Source organism: Capricornis sumatraensis, chromosome 2 (genome assembly GCF_032405125.1).
Source record: "Capricornis sumatraensis isolate serow.1 chromosome 2, serow.2, whole genome shotgun sequence".
NCBI classification, from domain to species: domain Eukaryota; kingdom Metazoa; phylum Chordata; class Mammalia; order Artiodactyla; family Bovidae; genus Capricornis; species Capricornis sumatraensis.
The window spans coordinates 194,981,289-195,000,624 of NC_091070.1; the positions used below are offsets into that span (position 1 = coordinate 194,981,289).

Consider the following 19,336-nt stretch of genomic DNA (forward strand, 5'->3'; position numbering starts at 1 on the left):
GAAAAAATAAAGGAGGAAATGTACTTCAAATATTAACGATGGCAGTTTCTGAGTGGATGGGGTGTCTAGTAATTAAAAATTTTTCTTTTCTTTAGTCTTGTGTTTTTCCCTAATGTTTAATAATGGATATATACTTTCAAAGGTGAAATTTTCTCTTGTAAACAAAGATGACTGGTAGCAGAGCGGAGGATGGTGTGAGGTCGTTGTGATTGCTTCCCTTGTCTTAGATAGAAAAAAAGCATAATTCCTTTGACTTGCCAGTCCTTGAAATGAGCTTTGCATCTTGTACAATGAAAAACTGAAAAGTTTGGGCTATGAGACAGTTGGATCAGGCCAATTGTTCCCCTCCAATCTCACCTTCTTCTTTCGTGTAAATGCTATGTCTGAGTCTCCAAGTGTCCTGGGCATGTTCCACACCTGCCTAGTGAGCCTTGCCAAGGGGCAGGCTGATACAGCGGTGGGCGTGTAGGTCCCAAGAAAGCCTTGAGAGCTGGGAGAAAAAGAAAGGGAAGAGCAGAGGCCACTGAAGGCTTGTGGTGGCCTATTTAAGGAAGTATTATTAAGGGCTGCTAATAATCCTACATATTCATCTGGCTTTTCTTCAAGTGAGCTTTTCACCTTTTGCATTTGTCAGCTTCTTATCTTTATAGCTCACCTGAGAGGCCCAGAGAGATAAATCATCTCTCTTTCTTTTCCTTTAAGAAAAAAAGCAGGAATTCCTAAAGAGGATGACACTCTGGACATCTTATGTCAGGGCTGTCCTTCCACCCTCCTCTTGACTACACACCCTGCCTGCCTGAGTACCCAGTGTTAAGCAGGAGTGATGGCAGGTGGAGAAGTAGGGTCCCTGCAGAAAAAGAAATTAAAAAGCAAGTAAGACTATGGGGCCAAGTGCTCGATTATGGATGGCATTCAGACTGAGGTCTCAGGGAAGGTCTGGCATGTAATAAATACTTGCCAGATGAATGAATGAGTAAATGAACAGGAAATAAATGAAGGAGCTAGGCTTTGAAGGATTTGGAATAATAATAATTTATATTCACACTTGTTGGGATTTACCAGTTTATTAAGATCTTACTCCTTGTTATCTCATTTGAGTCCTGTAACAGCCCTGTGAGAAAAGCAGGGCAGAAATTGTTCTCCCCATTTTCCAGATTATGAGATTGGGCCCCAGAGTGGTCATGTGACTTTTATTAATTCAGTATACATTTACTGAGTACTGATTACATACTAGGACTTGTGCTGAAACTAGAGAAATACATTAAGAAATGAAATACATTAGGTCCAAGAGGCTTGGTCTAAAGGAGAAGCTGGAATAGTAAACAGTTTCTGAAATGATACAAGTGCTATTGGAGCGTACCGGGAGCCTAGGGCCAGGAGTGCATGCCTCTGCCCTGCCCAGGGGAGGTGAACTTTCACATGGATCTGGAAGGTGGAATAGGAATTTATCTGAAGGAGAAGAGTATTGAGGGCAGAAAGAATACATAGCTAAAGGTACAGAAGCAAGAAATAACAGCGTATTTGGAGTGGAGTATAATTTGGTATGGGCTTTCCTGGTGGCTCAGTGATAAAGAATCCACCTGCTAATGCAGGAGACATGGGTTTGAGCTCTGGGTTGGGAAGATCCCCTGGAGAAGGAAATGACAATCCACTCCAGTACTCTTGCCTGGGAAATCCCATGGACGGAGGAGCCTGGTGGGCTACAGTCTGTGGGGCTGCAAAAGAGTTGGGCATGATTTAGCAACTAAACCACCACAACAACAGCATAATTCTATAAAAAGTAGCACAGGTTGGTAGGGAGAAGCCTTAGGGGAAGGTAAAATTTAGAGAATTTCTCTTTTGGTTGGTTGGTTCTTTGTCAAGTTGAAAAGTTTGGGCTTGATCTTTAGAACTATAGGGAGCCATAAATGTTTTTGAAACAGGAGAATGAGAGCCCTGTGTTGGCTTTTCCTGGAATGTTCAAACATTTGCTGTCTTGACCTTCCTCCCTCCAGCCACTCCTAAACTCAGCTTAGGAGCTGTCTCCTGCAGGAGCCTCTCCTTGACCACCATGTCTTCAGGCTGGGTTAGGTGCTTCTGATGAGCTTCTTCAGCCAAGGCTTCCCTCTGTCTTATCACTTATCCACTGCTTTGTTACTCTGTGTTTGAGTTTTTTACTCTAATCTGCGGCCACTCAGAGGTCAGACACCATGTCTGATTCATATTTGTATTCTTTGTGCCCAGCACAGGACTTGACTCAGAACAGTGTGCTCAATAAATATTTGCTGAAGGAATATTTGGGAGGAGCTGGTTCCACCCCAATCCTGGGTTCCACCCCAATCCTGAGATGACATTTGGGGCAGGTTCAGTGAGGGGGTGATTCTGAGTAGAGTATTTCCTCAGTGATGCTGGGGTGGGGAGTGAGTGTGTGAATGGATGTGTGACCATTAAAAGTTAGGTGACTCAGAGTGACACTGGAGATGTGTTCCTGAGTGACCACAGGTCTCTTCTGCAGATGGCTTCAGTGACTGATAGTAAAGCCGGAGTCAAAGATGCTTCTGACCAGAATTTTGACTACATGTTCAAACTGCTCATCATTGGCAACAGCAGTGTCGGCAAAACTTCCTTCCTCTTCCGCTATGCGGATGACACCTTCACCCCAGCCTTTGTCAGCACTGTGGGCATCGACTTTAAGGTGAAGACAGTCTACCGCCATGAGAAGCGAGTGAAGCTGCAGATTTGGGTAAGTCCTGGGCATCTTGGGCAGAAGTCAACTCCCGAGAGCTGACTCGCTTGCTAGTACAATGGCTGGGCAGTGGGGCCAGTTTAGAACTTTGCTGGGGTTTATGACATTAGGCCCTAGTGCTATAGCATGTCTGGCCCCTGGACTGTCCCTTGCTGATTTTATACATTTGCTCTCATCTGGGGACTCAGTTGCTTCTGCTGCTTAACTGTCCAAGAGATTTTATCCTGGATTATACAGATGAGTGACCAAGAGTCTGGGCTTTGGAGTTATAGGCCTGGATTCAGATTTAAGTTTTGCCAGTTACTAGTCATGGGACCTGGACTAAGTTACTTAACCTCTCTAGGCCAGGCTTTCCTCTTTGGGGATTATAATGACACCTGTATCATAGGGTTGGTGAGTGCTTAGCATAGTTCCTGGAACATAGTAAATGTACAGTAAATGTTAGCTACTGTGTCCATAATCTATCACTGTGTAATCACCTTAAAACTTGATGGCTTAAAACAACAATAATTCATTAACACACAGTTCTGTGGATTGAATATTTGGGAGTGGCTTGGTTTCTGGCTTGTGATCTGTTATGAGGTTGCTGGCAGATGTTGGTTTGGGTTGCAGTCATCTGAAGGCTTGAGTGGACCTGAAAGATTCCTTTCCAAGGTGGCTTACTCATGTGTCTGGCACTGGCTTTAGTAGAAGACCTTTGTTCCTTCCTACATGGCTCTCTTCATACAATGTCTTAATGACATGGAGCTAGGGGGAGAGATCCAAGAAACCAAACCGAAGTGATGATGTCTCTAATTAGAGTATGCTGCTGCTGCTGCTAAGTCACTTCAGTCATGTCCGACTCTGTGCTACCCCAGAGACGGCAGCCCACCAGGCTCCCCTGACCCTGGGATTCTCCAGGCAAGAACACTGGAGTGGGTTGCCATTTCCTTTTCCAATGCATGAAAGTGAAAAGTGAAAGTGAAGTTGCTCAGTCGTGTCTGACTCTTAGCGACCCCATGGACTGCAGCCTACCAAGCTCCTCCATCCATGGGATTTTCCAGGCAAGAGTACTGGAGTGGGTTGCCATTGCCTTCTCTGTAGAGTATGCTATTGGTCACTAATTCAGCGTAGAAAGAAACTATACAAAAGTATGAGTCCTGGGAGGTGAGGATTATTGGGGACCATCTTGGAAACTGGCTACCACAGCTACTATTATTGGTATTTACCAGTGTACTAATAAAATATATACATATTTGAGATGATAATAGCAACATGTACATCATATACTTTTTGATAATGAATTAACATTGAGATTGGAAATTTTAAAAACCTGTGATTTAAAGTATTCAAAACGTATTATTTATTATCAGTCCACTCAACATTAATACATTGTGCATATATGTTATTAGTATAATCTGTATACAGTACTTTTTGTTTTACAATTTTTTTCCATGTATTAATATTATCTCACAACCCCATGGGACAGATATTCAGAGCATAATTAATTTACCTTAAGTTGACCACACTGCTACAAAGTGAGATTCCAATGCAGATCTTCTGATTCTAAACTATGAGTTTTTTTTCTCTACACTGTGTCCATTAGGTATTATAGAGCCCATGTTTCCATTTGTGGTCATATTAAGTATTAATTCATATAGAGATAAAAGTTTATTTTGTTTATTTATTCTCTATTAAAAGCATCAAGGAATCATAAACCACTGGAAATGGGAGAAACTATGCAGACCATTTAGTTCATTGGTTCTAGAAGTGTGGTGTCCAGATCAACAGCATCAGCACCATTAGGAATTTGTTAGAGATGCAGAATCTCAGGTCCCTTCTCACACCCAGAGAATCAGAAACTCTGGGGTATAGCCGAATAACGTGCTGTAACAAACCATCTGGGTGTTTTGAGGTAGGGTAAAACTGAAGAACCACTGATCTGGTTTAACTGCCTCATGGTGAGGATCAATCAGCATTTATTAAGTGCCTATTATGTGCCAGTGCTTCCATTTGTGTAGTCTGACATCCTCCCTGCAGCCAGTGCACAGAGTGGGCTGAAAGCACAGGATATCCGGGGCATGGCGAGCAATCCAGTGAAAATGGAGCAAGGCCGAGAAAGAGCTGGGAGGGGATGCTAAGAGAGATTTGCTGGAGAGGCTGTTGGGTGGCAGTTTGGGGGTTAGAGAGACCTTAGACAACAAATAAAAGGTTCTTGACATGGGTCAGAGGCTACATGCCTGATTATTCCTTAGGGAGCTGAAGAAACTTACTCGAGTTTATTATCTTTGAATACAAGATCAGTGTATACTAATATTTGCTATATGGATTGACACGGATGTCTTCATTTGATCTCCACATTAGATGGTTGTATATCCTACACTCAAACACTCTACAGGTGGAAGGAGACAAGTCTGCCTTTCTAAGGGATTGGCAGTGGCGGCTCCCTCACTCTTTTATTCATTTTCAGCCCATTGTGAGCTTTTGCAGTTTTCCTGTGCCTCATTAAGTGGGTTTATTGATTGTACTGCCTATTTTTAACGAAATGAACCCCCATGATATATATGTAGCTTTAAAAGAAACCCACAAAGAAGCTTCTGATTGAGGACTATACTAATTATAGTGAGCCTAAGTGAGCACAGAAAATGGCTAGACATGTTTCCCCAACACCTAGCACAAGTTCAATGTTAGCCATGTTTTGAGGTAAAATCAATGACAATCTAATATGATCTGACATAAGCACATTGCTTTTGCTAAAAAAAAATTAGCAAAGGTGTTTGTGTGTGTGTGTGTGTGTGTGTGTTTGTATGCATCTGTACTTTCTGTAGCAGAAAATAAACATTTCTGTACTGTTCATAAATGCATTAAAATGTAAGCATTTGAATATTGCCTTTGTCATTGTATTTTAATATCTTTTGTGTACTGAAGCAGGCAGATATATAGGCTTTGGCAAGTCACTCCTCTTCTATGAGTAGGTAATATCCTCAACTGTAAAGGTCTCACAGGTTTGTTGAGGGGAAGCTACACGTGATAACATAGTATTGTGCCTGCAATACTGTGTATTAAGAATACAATAAAAGTTAGGTTCTGTCCTCTCTCTGCTCCTGATGCTCATGCAGACAGTGACTGACTTCCCTCCCAAGGTTTCCCACCTGTGGTTCCAGAAGTGCTGGAATGGCATCCGGGGATTCATTAGCACTGTGTGAAGCGTTCAATTAAATTTCTCAAGCTCATTCAGTCTCTCCCAGGGGATTTCAAAAAGCCATTGTCAGGGTGGAAGGTGGAGAGGGAAGAAGAGGAGGTTAATATTGCTGTGCAGGACCATTCACAGAAGGAGTTTCTGCCACCTCTGGGGGATCGTGGTGGTGCCTTGTTTCTCAGCGTCCCTCGCCATGTAAGTCCTTGAGAGCCTCTTCTGTGTCCAGAAAGGTTAATTACTGTGGACTAGAGAAGATAATCTGACTGGGGAGGTAAGGGTAGGGGAGAAATCTCATTAATAGAGAGTGAGAGCATGCACAGGTGTGGAGGGAGGAGGGAGAATTGGTAACTACACAGCAACAGACCTGACTAGAGGCCACTTATTGCTTGGGTGCTAGTTGCCAAGCAACCCCTGGGGACCTGTGGGAAGAGAAGAGTGGGAGGTTGGCCTTCCACTACCCATTGTGAGGGCTATTGGGTCTGGGGGAAGGGAAGAATCTGAGGGTCTGTGGGATGATGGAGCCAACCCAGGAATCCTGGGTTTTAGTCCTGGCTCTGCCCTGCAGTGTGGTCATTGTGTGATCTGGAGTAACTCTTCTCCTCCATGGACCTGTTTCCCCAAAGATCAAAAGGAGAAAATAATCCTCTCTCTTCTTACCTCATGGGATGTTGTGAAGTTCAAGGGAAGACATGGAAAGGAAAGTCCAAGGAGAATTATGAAGCTTTGAGTAGCTCAGGATTATGGATATTGTCAGTCATGTGCATTCTTCCTGTATGTGCTTTAAATCATTCTTTGTGTCTTCACATCTTCCCTCTGACCCAAGGAGGTAGTTATCTCCTTAAAGAATGGGTGGTTGGGCTTCTCTGGTGGCTCAGTGGTAAAGAATCCACCTGCCAGTGCAGGAAGATATTTGACCTCTGATCCGGGAAGATCTCACAAGCTACAGAGTACCTAAGCCTGTGTACCATAACTACTGAACCTGTGCTCAAGAGCCTGCAAGCCACAAATGCTGAAGCCCACAAGCCCTAGAGCCTCTGCTCTGCAACGAAAGAAGCCACTGCAGGGAGAAGCCCATGCACCATGACTAGAGGGTAGCCCCTGTTCATCACAGCAGCCCATGTAGCAAAAAAGACCCAGCACAGCCAAAAATAAATAAAATTATATATATATATGCTTAGTTGCTCAGTCTTGTCTGACTCTTTGCGATCCCATGAACTTTAGCCGGCTAGGCTCCTCTGTCCATGGGGATTCTCCTGGCAAGAATATTGAACTGGGTTGCCATGCCCTCCTCCAGGGGATCTTCCCAACCCAGGGATCGAACCTAGGTTTCCTGCATTGCAGGTGGATTCTTTACTGTCTGAGCCACCAGGGAGGTATATATATACCCCACCAATATAGGTGGTTGAGCCTAGAGATGTCAAATTCCTTGTGCAGAGCCAAACAGTGAACTCTATTCTTTTATTCATTCAGTAGACATTTATCTGGTACTCCCTCTGTGCTAGGCACTGTGCTAGCTGTGGGGAAATACTCTTTCTATTCTCTTGGAGTTTTCATTGAAGTGGGGGAGATAGACGCTAAGTGTCACTGTTCAGTCGCTCAGTGGTGTCTGACTCTTTGCAACCCCGTGGATTGCAGCATGTCAGGCTTCCACGTACATCACTAACTCCCGGAGCTTGCTCAAACTCATGTCTGTAGAGTTGGTGATGCCATCCAACCATCTCATCCTCTATCGTCCCCTTCTCCTTCTACCTTCAATCTTTCCCAGCATCAGGGTCTTTTCCAGTGAGTCAACTCTTTGCATCAGGTGGCCAAAGTAGACACTAAGTATATGAGTGAAAAATATCTAATTTCATCTGTGATAAGGGCCATGAGGAAAAAAAAATCAACTTATTTCAAACTCCAGCACTGAGGTGCTGAGCTCAGGAATCACTAAACTGTGACTTGGGTCTCATCCCCAGCTTGCAACTGGGGCTCAGGCTCATCTATTCACAATTTAAAAGGCTCACTCCAGGCCTGGTCTCTGTCAGGGGATGCAATGGAAGGGGCCTCCACTCTGGAAGGCCAGGATGTCCTCTTTCTCACTCCCACTAGCGAGGCTTTTTTCTTTTGGTGACCTTCTTGTCAGGAAGACTTAAAAATAGGTGTGTCTCTTGTGTCTGGAATTACTTGTTTAGAGAATGAGAAATGGACTGGCTGGCCCAACATTTTTCTGTCAAGAGTTCAAGAATTCTGTGTTTTGTGAAGGATTTAAAGATCACTGTCCTCACTCCCGGGCTTGTCCTGGAATTGTTGTTCTCTATCCTCTTTTTCTTTCTCTGACCTCCCTCCTCTGAAATCTTCAGTCCCTATGGTGCTTGTGTGTACCTCCATTATTCAAGTTGTTTTGTTGTGTTGGTGATGATTTTGGGGGAAGGGGCACTGCGCCACACAATCCCTTCCTCTGTCTTTTAGCCAGCTGTGTAAATTTTGTCAACCTCTCTCTCTCTCTCTCTGACTTCCTGCCTTTCTCTTATAATGACCCATATGATTACCTTGGGCTCACCTGAATGATTGAGATAATCTTTCCCATTTTAAAACCTTAACTTAATCACATTTTCTAAGTCCCTTTTCCCATGCAAGGTAATATATTCACAGGTTCTGGGGATTAAGACATGGATATCTTTCGGGAACCATTATTCTGATTACTACAGCATCTATTAATAACATGGAAAAAACCTAATATAAATTCTCCCCATTTTTCAGGGCTCTGACTCGGGTCCCCTTGTCTCTAATGAGAGCCCCCTCTGCCAACTCCCTGAAACAGGTCCTGTCTGTGGCTTAAAAGGCTCAGACTTCCTGCTGAGAATGCCTGCCATCTTGGTTGGTGCCAGCCTGTGAGCTTGGAGCTTATCACATCTCAGTCTCATTTTAGACATGAGGAGGCTGAGGTCCGGAGAGAGAGGACTTTACTAAGGGCCCATTGCAGGGTCCTTAATGCCACCTTCAGGAAGTTGAAATCTGGCCACCAGAACATAATGCAGAGCCACAGAGAGGCCGATGGACAGCACAGAAGAGGCTGGAGGCTGAACAGGAATACGTGGGCTGTGACAGGTCCCTGTGGCTTCAGGAATATGGAGACATTGCTGAGTACAACATTCCCTACTTAGCTCTTATGATATTCAGAATCGATTTTTCTAGGCAGCAAATTTCCTGGTGTGGCTGCAGAGACATGTTGATACTTTTATCTTCCCAAAGCCGGTAGGAACCAGCTGCTAGGAAGTTTAATCTGATTTTTAAAACCACAACAAAGACTATGGGAGGTCAAATCAGAATTGCAGGCATCGTCTGCTTTTGTAATTTGCAAAAGAGTGAACCAGCAATCCTGATCTGCTCTTCTAGGGGCCTGCACATTTTGGGGCCACCACTGCCTTCCTGCCACCCAAATTGGCGCAGGAGGAAGAGAAGTAACCCACAAGCCATTTGCACATTCATTCATTCAATAAACATGTATGTCTATTATGTGCCAGGCACTGTCATAACAGGGCAAATAAACAGCTACAATACAAAATAAGTGATATAAAGGGATGAAGAAAGTGCTGTGGGAACACAGGAAAGGAGCTACTATCTCTGCCTGGGAAAGCTATTTTAGGCTTCACAAAAAGGGGCCATTTGTACTGGGTGTTGGCAATTGAGCTAAGAGGTTTTCAGGTTAGTGCTGGGGAAGATCTTTACAAGCAAAAGATGTGTGCAAAATCACGATTGCTTTCAAGGACCCATATTGTGTGTCTGGCTCTGGTAGGCTCTGCAGGGATTGGTGAAACACTATCCCTCCTTCGAAGGAGAGGGTGGTGCTCGGGTGTTAAGAGAGGTATAACATACAGAAATAGCGACGATGCTGCAAATATTAATGATGCCTTGAGAGAGGTACAGAAAGTTTTGAGAGTTCAGAGAGGGAGCACTCCTTCTAAACTTGAGAGCATCAGAGAGGGCTCCATGGAGGAGGTGGCTTTATGGTAATGAAAGCTGGCTCTAGCATATAATCACATCCTCAGGAGCAGGGCTCTCCATCTCATTCATTCCCTCTGTGGTACAGGCTGACCTCAGTTTTTGACTCTGCGGCTGCGTGCTGAGATCCCTGCAATGATTTACTTGTTCAAGAAGCAGCACAGCATGTGATCAGGGGCACGGCCTTTGGATGGAGCAACCTGTGCTCCAGAACCACTTCTGCTGCCGTCACCTAGTTCAAGTCCCATTATTTCCCTGTACTTCACTTTCCTCTTTCTAAAATAAGGATAATTTTAGTAACATCTGCCTTGTGTTGTTGAGAGAATAATATGAGACAATGCTTAGCCTAGTGGCTGGTACAGAGTAAATGATCCTTCATTGGTAGCCTTGTTTTTATTAACTCTGTTACTCTCAAGGGTTGATTTGTGGCAACTGAAAGTCTAAATGTGATCTGAGCTGATTCTGCATCCTTTTTAGGAGTTGAGGAACATCCATCTGAGTGCTTTCTCTGACTCTCAAGCTGAGTGGTATTGATGGCTGACTGCTTTGCCAAAGCCCTGCCCTAATGGCACATGCAGTTTAGTTGGGAAGAGAAAACAATTCAGAAGACCATTAAGGGCTAAAATGTGTGTTGCTGATAATTTTTCATCAGCACTTCTCTTTATTTAATGAGCACAATACCGTTTTGGTTTTCCTCCCCTAACCACACAGCTCCTTGTGTAATTTTTAATTGTATAGCTATAGGAAAGAAGTAGCCAAGACATTTGCTGCACACGCTTGAACTGTTGGGTCAGCAGCTTTGTGTTACTGCCCTAACTCGGGGAGAAGGTATTTGTGTCTTACAGGGATATGTAGCTATATATTTTGTTTGTTTTCATTTGTTTTAGTCACTGAGTCATGTCTGACTGTTTGCAACCCCGTGGACCCCCTGCCAGTCTTCTCTGTCCATGGGGTTTTTCAGGCAAGAATACTGGAGTGGGTTGCCATTTCCTTCTCCTGGGATCTTCCCAGGATCAAACCCACACTGGCAGGCAGATTCTTCACCACTGAGCCACTGCTATGTATTTTACTAATTGTGAAACACTGGAAATTAGTGATGTGGACAACTTGATGTGGTCTTTAAACAACTCTCTGCAGTATTCTTTGCTGTTACCATAAATTGTATTTAAGTGCTTGCTCTCTTTTGCTTTTCAATTGTATCAATACAATTGGTAACCCTCAACATTTTAATATTAATAAAATAAACTGTGGTGCTGAGTGTATGCAGTGGCATGCAGGGAAGGGAGAGTTCAGTATATAAAGTGGGTAAGAAAGACCTCTGGGAGGAAGGGGGAGGGCATTGCAGGGTAAGGCAAGAGGGGAGGGTGTAATAGAGATATTCCAAGCAAGAGGGGGCTCTCATAAGCTGAAATGAGGGCAGATATTAAGAGATAGGGTCAGTTGCCATGTGCTTTGTAGGATGTTCTTTCTGTGAGGTGACTGAAATCCTCCCACATCTCCCAGTCACAGCTCTTGCCTCTGCTCCACCTCCCACTCACCGTATCCTTTCCAGCCACAACAAACTTCTATGCATTTGTTCGTTTATTTACTCCTTCATTCATTCAGCAATATTTACATTGTGTGCACCAAGCATTGTTTCAGGTGCAACAGACACAGCAGTGAAAGTAACAAATGGAATTTCCTTTCCCACATTCCCCTAGATTTAAGGAGGGAGACTGGCAATAAATAAATATGCAGTATGTTCTGTGATGATAAGTACTCCAGAGAAAAATGCAGCAGGCAAGGGGGATAGGCTAGGATAGGTGGGCTGTTTATAAATTTAATCAAGGTGGTCAGGGTGAACTTCACTGAGCAGGGCACTTTTCAGTAAAATTCTAAAGGAGGAATAGGTTATTTGGAGGAAGAGGATCCCAGGCAGAAGGGAAGGCAAGTGCAGGAGCCCTGAGGCAGGGGTATGCTTGGCACATTCCAGGGAGAGTAGAAGGCCAGGGGGATGGAGCAGAAGAGTGGTCACAGATGAAGCTGGAGTTAGTGGGAGGGCTAGATTGTCTTGGGCCTTGGAGGCCTTGTAAGTCTTTGGGTTGTTTTTTTTTTTAACCCAAAAGGTATAATTGTTATACAAAAACCTGTACATATTTAATGTCTATAATTTGATGGGTTTGGACACATGCAAATACTTCTGAAACCATCAGCACAATCAAGATAATAGACTTATTCAACTCCAAAGTTTCCTTGTGCACTCTTACCCCCTCCTTTTTTTCAGTAGTAAAAGCAGTTAACATGAGGTTTGCCCTCTTAAAAATTTTAAGTAAATACTACAGTTCTGCTAACTTACAGGTACTATGTTTTACAGCAGATCTCTAGAACTTGCACCTTGCATAACTGAAACTTTATACCAAATTCATCAAGTCCTCACTTCCTCTCCCCTCAGCCCCTGGAAACCACTGTTCTATTTTCTGCTTTTATTTGACTATTTTAGATATCTCATATAAATAGAATTATGCAGTAATGTTATTGGCTTATTTCACTTAGGATAATGTCTTCCAGATTCATCCATGTTGTTACAAATGGCAAAAATCTCCTTTTTTAAGGCTGAGTAATATTCCATTGTGTGTTTATACCACTTTCTCTTTATCTGTCTAAATCAATGGACGTTTGGGTTGTTTCCATATCTTGATTAATGTGAATAATGCTGCAGTAAACATGGGATTCAGATATTAGTTGCTCAGTCATGTCTGACTCTTTTTGACCCTATGGACTGTAGCCTGGCTCAGCTCTGTCTATGCAATTCTCCAGGCAAGAATACTGGAGTGGGTAGCCATTCCCTTCTCCAGGGGGTCTTCCCAACCTAGGGATCAAACTTGGGTCTCCTGCATTGCAGGCAGGTTGTTTATTGTGTGAGCCACCAGAGAAGCTGAGAAGATTCTTGAGAGTCCCTTGGACAACAAGGAGATCAAACCAGTCAGTTGTAGAGGAAATCAACACTGAATACTCGTTGGAAGGACTGATGTGGAAGCTGAAGCTCCAATACTTTGATCACCTGATGCAAACAGCTGACTCATTGGAAATGACCTTAATGCTGAGAAAGAATGAGGGCAGAAGGAGAAGAGGGATACAGAGGATGAGATGGTTGAATGGTATCACCGATTCAATGGACATGAACTTGGGCAAACTCCAGGAAATAGTGAGGGACAGGGAGTCCTGGCGTGCTACAGTCCATGGGGTCGCAGAGAGTCAGACATGACTTAGCAACTGAACAACAACAAAAAACATGGAATTGCAGATATCTCTTTGAGGTTCTTACTTCAATTCTTTTGAATACATACATACCCAGAAGTAGAATTTCTGGATCACATGGTAGCTCCGTCAAAGGACTTGAATAGACATTTCTCCAAAGACACATATGAAAGGTCCAACAAGTATATGACAAAATGCTCAGCAGCAACTAGGAAATGCAAATCAATACCAGGAAATATATTCTCATACATGTTAGGGTGGCTATTATAAAGCTAAAAAGATATGAAGCATTGCGAAAGACTTGGAGCCCATGTACACTGTTGTTGGGAATGTAAAATGGAGCAGCTGCTATGGAAAACAGTATGGAGTTTCCTCAGAAAAATCTTTGAAAGCTTTGGGCTTTACTCTGGATGAGATGGGAGAATTTTGGGCAGTGGAATTATATGATCTGACTTATATTTTTTAAAATAAACTTTAGTTTTTGATAACTTTAGATTTATAGAAAATTTCCAGTGATTGATAGAACAGAGAGTTCCCATATATCCTTCACCCAGTTTCCCTATATTACCATGGTGCATTTGCCAAAACTAACTTAAAATTGATACAGTATTAGTAGCTAAATAGACTTCAATTGAATTTCACTAGTTTTTCAACTAATGTTCTTTTACTGCTTCAGGATCCAATCCATGCTGCACTTAATAACTTTTAAAAATTGAGATATAATTCTTATATCATAAAATTAACCTTTTTAAGATTTACAGTTCAGTGAATTTTAGTATTCACAAAATTGTGCGACCATCACTACTAATTCCAGAATATTTTAGTGTCTTGCACTTTAATATTTAACAGGATTGCTCTGAGGCAGGGTATGTCTGTTTCAAGAATAAATTATAAACCAACAACAGGCAGAAGTGGGAAGATTGGTTAGGAGTTGTAATAATCAGGCTGGGAATGATTGTGGTTTGAAGTAGAGGGGTAGGAGTAGTGGGAGTGAAAGTGGTCAGTGATGGTAGTCAAAGTGTGTATGGTTTGAAAATATTGTTGACAGGGTCTCTTGTTAAATTGGATGTGGGAGAGAAGGAAGGAGAGGAGTCAAGGATGATCCCAAGCATTGGGACTGAGCAGCTGGAAGGTTAATGATGCCTCTGACTCAGATCTGGAAGACTTCAGGGACATCAGGATTTGGGGAGACAACTGGGTACTGAGTTTTGGTTATGTTAAATTTGAGATGCCTGTTAGATAACCAAGTGAAGTCACTCAGTCATGTCCGACTCTTTGTGACCCCATGGACTGTATCCTACCAGGCTCCTCTGTCCATGGGATTTTCCAGGCAATAGTACTGGAGTGGATTGCCATTTCCTTCTCCAGGGGATCTTCCCAACCCAGGGATTGAACCCAGGTCTCCCGCATTTTAGACGGACGCTTTACCGTCTGAGCCACCAGGGAAGTCCAATAACCAAGTAGAGATATAGAATAGGCTTTTGGATAAATGAATCTGCGGGTCAGGGCAGAGGCCCTGCCTGGAGATATAAATTAGCAAGTCATTAGCATAGAGAAGGTATTTAAAACCATGAAGCCAAACAAGATAAAAAGGGAGGGTGTGAAGATAGGAACATTCTAAGGAGTAAAGACCAGAGATATTCCAACATGAAGATGTTGGGAAGATAATCACAAAGGATACTGAAAAAGAACAACTGAAAGGGGAAAATGCAGGGTCTTTGCCCCCAAACACAGAATTTTCTAGAGGGAGGAGAGATAAGCTGTGTCCAGTGCTGCTGCTCAGCCTGTATGAGGACTGAGGATTGACCACTGGATCTAGCAGCAGGAATTTTATTGGTAACCTTGACTCTAGCTGTTTTGGTGGAGTAGTGGCAATGAAAGCCTGCTAAGAGTGAGAGAGGAGAAACTAGAGAGACCAGGCGTACATAGCACTTTTAAGGATTTTTGGTAGCTGAAGATGAAGGGGGATGTTAGTCAGAAAATGTTTCTGATTTTTGTTTTTTAAGATGAGAGAAGTTGCATCATGTTTGTGTGCTGGTGGGACAATTCAATAGAGATCAACAAATCAAGCAACCAACAAAGAAAGAAAACAAAACTGACATTGTGGGAGACAGAGGAGAGCTTCTAGGTCAGTGTCCTTGAGTTGATGAGAGTGGGATGACAGTGTGAGTCCTTGCTAGGAGCACAGACTGGGCATCCATATTAACATGGCAGAGCTGGAAGGAATGGGCACAGGTGCAGCTAGGGGTTGGGTTCCCAGGTGGCGCTAGTGGAGAGTACCCACCTGCCGATACAGGAGACATAAAGTGACGCGGGTTCGATCAGGATCCTCCCTAAGTCAGGAAGATCCCCTGGAGGAGGGCATGACAATTCACTCCAGTATTCTTGCCTGGAGAATCTCAGAGGACAGAGGAGCCTGGCAGGCTACAGACATAGCATCGCAGAGTCAGACACGATGAAGTGACTTAACACACACACACACCCAGCTAGGGGCTACATGTGCTGGTGGGAATTCTCTTGGATACACTTTTTTGGTGGAGTAGGAAGCAAGGTCGTCAGCTGAGAGTGAGGTTGGGAGAGGGGATGCAAAGATTCAAGATCAGAGGAGAAAGTCGTCTCAGAAGGTGGAAGAGGGAATAGACTAGGGAAATGTAATTTGATTGCTGATTAGCATTAAGGCTCCACTTGAAATTAGTGATCATCAATTTAAATTCATAAATTCAGAGCATAGTTGTGTGTTTGCTCCGACCATGTTTTGCTCTGTGGATGCAGTCATAGAAGAGGCAAGAGAGTTGGCTCTAATGAAAGTATTGTTTTGCTGAATGGGTATGACAAAGGAATCGAGGACCAACGGAGTCTGAGGTGTGTGCGGGAAACCAGTGTCATAATTGGCCCTAGAATTCAAGCTGGGCAGAGAAGGAGGTGATGATGTAAAGGCAGTGAAAAGATGGTAGAGGTTGAAGACTCGCAGCTGGGAGTCTAGAAGGAATGAGCTAGAAAGATCACAGCTATCTGAGAATAGGAGGTTGAAATTCCTATTGGTACCAACAAGGTGGAGGGCATAATTGTGAGTGGCTGAGGCAGGGATGGAGATCAGCATGACGGGAGAAGAGGAACTTGAGGGAAGATGTGGGAAAGCTCACCTCTGTGGCTATGAAATCACCAAGAATTATGGAGAGAGTAACATGAAGCAAGAACTGCTCACTGGTCAGCAGAGGGATGAGTGGGTGGTGTAATCTCATAATGTAAGACCCAAAGCTGGAGGACATATTGTTTTTTGAAGGAGGGAAAGAGAATGCTCTGCAGGCTGGGGTGGAAAGCAATAACATGTGTCCTACTTTCTGGCCCAGAGATTCAGAGGTGGTGAGAGAGGAGCAGCCATCAATTTGGGAGAACCCATGCCCTCAAGGAGAATCAGCTTTCAATCACAGCAGGAAGGTGAGGAAAACATCCAGACCAGAGGTGGAGGAAAATGAGATTTTTCTGATGACCAACTGTGGGTTTCAGAAGGCCCAGGGAAAGCCTTCAAGGGGAGAGGAGAAAATAGGGCTAGAAAAGATGATCTACATAGCTGTATGGGAATCAAAGCCCAGTAATTAGGAATGGCTGGGCAGACTGGGGCTTCTTGCCATGACTGACATGAATAGAGGAATAAAGGCTACAGACAGTGGTTGTGTGGGGGCCACAGGGGAGGGATATGGCTCTTGCTTCCTCTTGATCCCTGGTTTTAGAGGCCCGGAGGCTGGAGGATCTTGCTTTCTTACTCAGAAGGCCTCCCTCTCCATTTCACACATCAATAGTTATTGTGGCAATAAACAGCAACCACCATTTATGTAAAATATCTTCACCTGTAAAATGGGGCTAATAATACCTCCGGCAGGGTTGATGTGAGCTGACAATGGCACTGCCTAATGGCCAGCACTGTGCTCAGTGCTTTTAGCAACTCATGTTATTCTCACAACAATCCTGTGAGCTAGGTAGGTATTGTTATTATCCTTGTTTTATAGATAAGCAAACTGAGGTCCACATTTCCCCGGTGGGTCAGCAGTAAAGAATCCACCTGCCACTGCAAGAGGCACAGGTTCGATCCCTGGGTTGGGAAGATACCCTGGAGAAGGAAATGGCAACTCATTCCAGTATTCTTGTCTGGGAAATCCCAGGGATAGAAGAGTCTGACAGGCTACAGTCCATGGGGTCTTTAAGAGTCGGACATGGCTTAGTAACTAAACAAGAACAACAAAACTGAGGTCCAGAGAAGTTAGGTAGCTTACTTAAATTCACTAAAATAGTAGGTGGTAGAGTCCAGATTTTTTTTTTAAAGATTTTTATTTTGATGTGGAGTAGTTTTAAAGTCTTTATTGACTTTGCTACAATATTGTTTCTGTTTTATGTTTTGGTTTTTTGGCCCCAAGGCATGTGGGATCTTAGCTCCCAGATCAGGGATTGAACCCATACCTCCTGCATTGGAAAGCGAAGTCCCAACCACTGGACCTAGGAAGTCTCTAGACTCCAGATTTTAATCCAGGTTTTTCTGACTTTAGGGGCTTCCCTGGTGGTGGAAATGGTGAAGAACCTGCCTGCCAGTGTAGGACACGTAAGAGACCAGAGTTCAATCCCTGGATCGGGAAGATCCCCTGGAGGCAGGCATGGCAATCCACTCCAGTATTCTTGCCTGGAGATCCCACAGACAGAGGAGCCTGGCAGGCTACAGTGCATAGGGTTGCACAGAGTGGGACATGACTGAAGCAACTTAGCACGCATGTACATTGTACTTCAAAACCCATGTATGATGCTCTGTACCCCACCCTCCTTGTTATATCATTACATATGTAATGACTTGGGTGCTCAGAAAGCACTCAATAGATGGTGAAAATATTGTTGAGTTATAATTTATTGAGCAACAACTATAGATTGTACAGTTACTTTACATGCCTTTAAAAGAAAATCACCACAATGATGGAGCACAGAACAGATGACAAAACTACCAGACTCAGAAGTTAAGAGACTTGAACAAATATCATCAAAGTTAGTAAATGGCACAATAGGGGCTCAGAACTTGTGCTCTTTTTATAGCCGACTGCCTTCACCACTCTTCCGGTTGCCCTGTGATGCCCCAAGGACCTCACAGGTGGTTGAGAGTCAGTGTCATAGCTGAAAATTGGAGCTGCGTCTCCAAGGAAACACGCTCAGAAAGGGATGGGTTATCTGTTTCGAACTATCCCCCGTTAGCTTTCCAGCTTCTCCCTTTCTACCAGCCCTGTCTCTCTCCACCCTCTACAGCTTCACAGGTGATTCTGATGGGCCTCACTGATAAACAGGTCTGTAATTCAGTGGTTCAGTGCTTAATGCAGTGTTCGGTGAGGAGCGCATTCTTCCAGTATGAGGATGGGTGGGAGCTTCATTAGTTGTGGTGGAGGTAGAGTGAAAACATGGCCCCAGCAGTGTGACAAGTAATGATGTCTCTGAGCCTCTGTTTCCTCAGCTGTAAAATGGGAATAACATTAACAGCTACTTTATTTAGTAGCACAGTAAATGAGAGAATAAAAGGAAAGGACTTAGCATGGTGCCTGTGACATATCAGGTGGTCAGTAAGTTTGCCCACAGTCACACAGAGAATGGTGGAGCAGGATGAGTTCACGAGTGCTCTATTGTGCTGTACTGTGTGACTAGCCTTGGTTGCTGCCATTTTAAAGACTGGAGCCATGGTGTGTACAGGGTGGGGTTCATCAGCAGGGAAATCAGATGTGAGCTGTGGACCTTTTACTCCCATTTTCAATGGGGTGGAGAGAGCAGCAGTGCTCTGCCCTTGAAGATGCCTGGATGCCTTCAAAGGCAGGACATTCTCCTCGCTTGCTGGGGTCTTGCCTGATGGGTTGCTAAGGGCAGGGGGAGGTGTCAGGGAGGCCATTCAACTGAGGATTTATCATTCCTTCCTTCTGCAGACTCCCCCTCCCCCCACATCATGGCCCCACACCACTGCCCGACACCTTGGGTTGCCAGGTGACAGCTGGAAACTCTTATCCTCTCTCTACGCCTGTGCTTCTCACCTTCCTCTGTGAAGTCTGTCGACTCTGTGTTAATGACGCAGAGACTTTGAGCTCAGGCCCAGGAGGTGGTGGGGAGGGAGACGATGGAGGGGTCAAGTCCAAGCGGGTGTCTATGCTCCCTTTCTTGAGCACCCCAACCACTGCCCCTAGCTTAAAACTGAGGGT

The 19,336-nt window shown here is 44.0% G+C and overlaps 1 protein-coding gene across 1 annotated transcript in view; it reads left to right on the plus strand.

Moving 5' to 3' along the window:
• The first annotated feature begins 2,494 nt into the window (after positions 1 to 2,494).
• The window catches only part of RAB3B (RAB3B, member RAS oncogene family), a 57,217-nt gene continuing 40,375 nt past the window's right edge, over positions 2,495 to 19,336 (plus strand). Inside the window, exon 1 of the mRNA XM_068965492.1 lies at positions 2,495 to 2,722. Coding sequence (XP_068821593.1) covers positions 2,495 to 2,722 — 228 coding nt within the window. The remainder of the gene's footprint in view (positions 2,723 to 19,336) is intronic.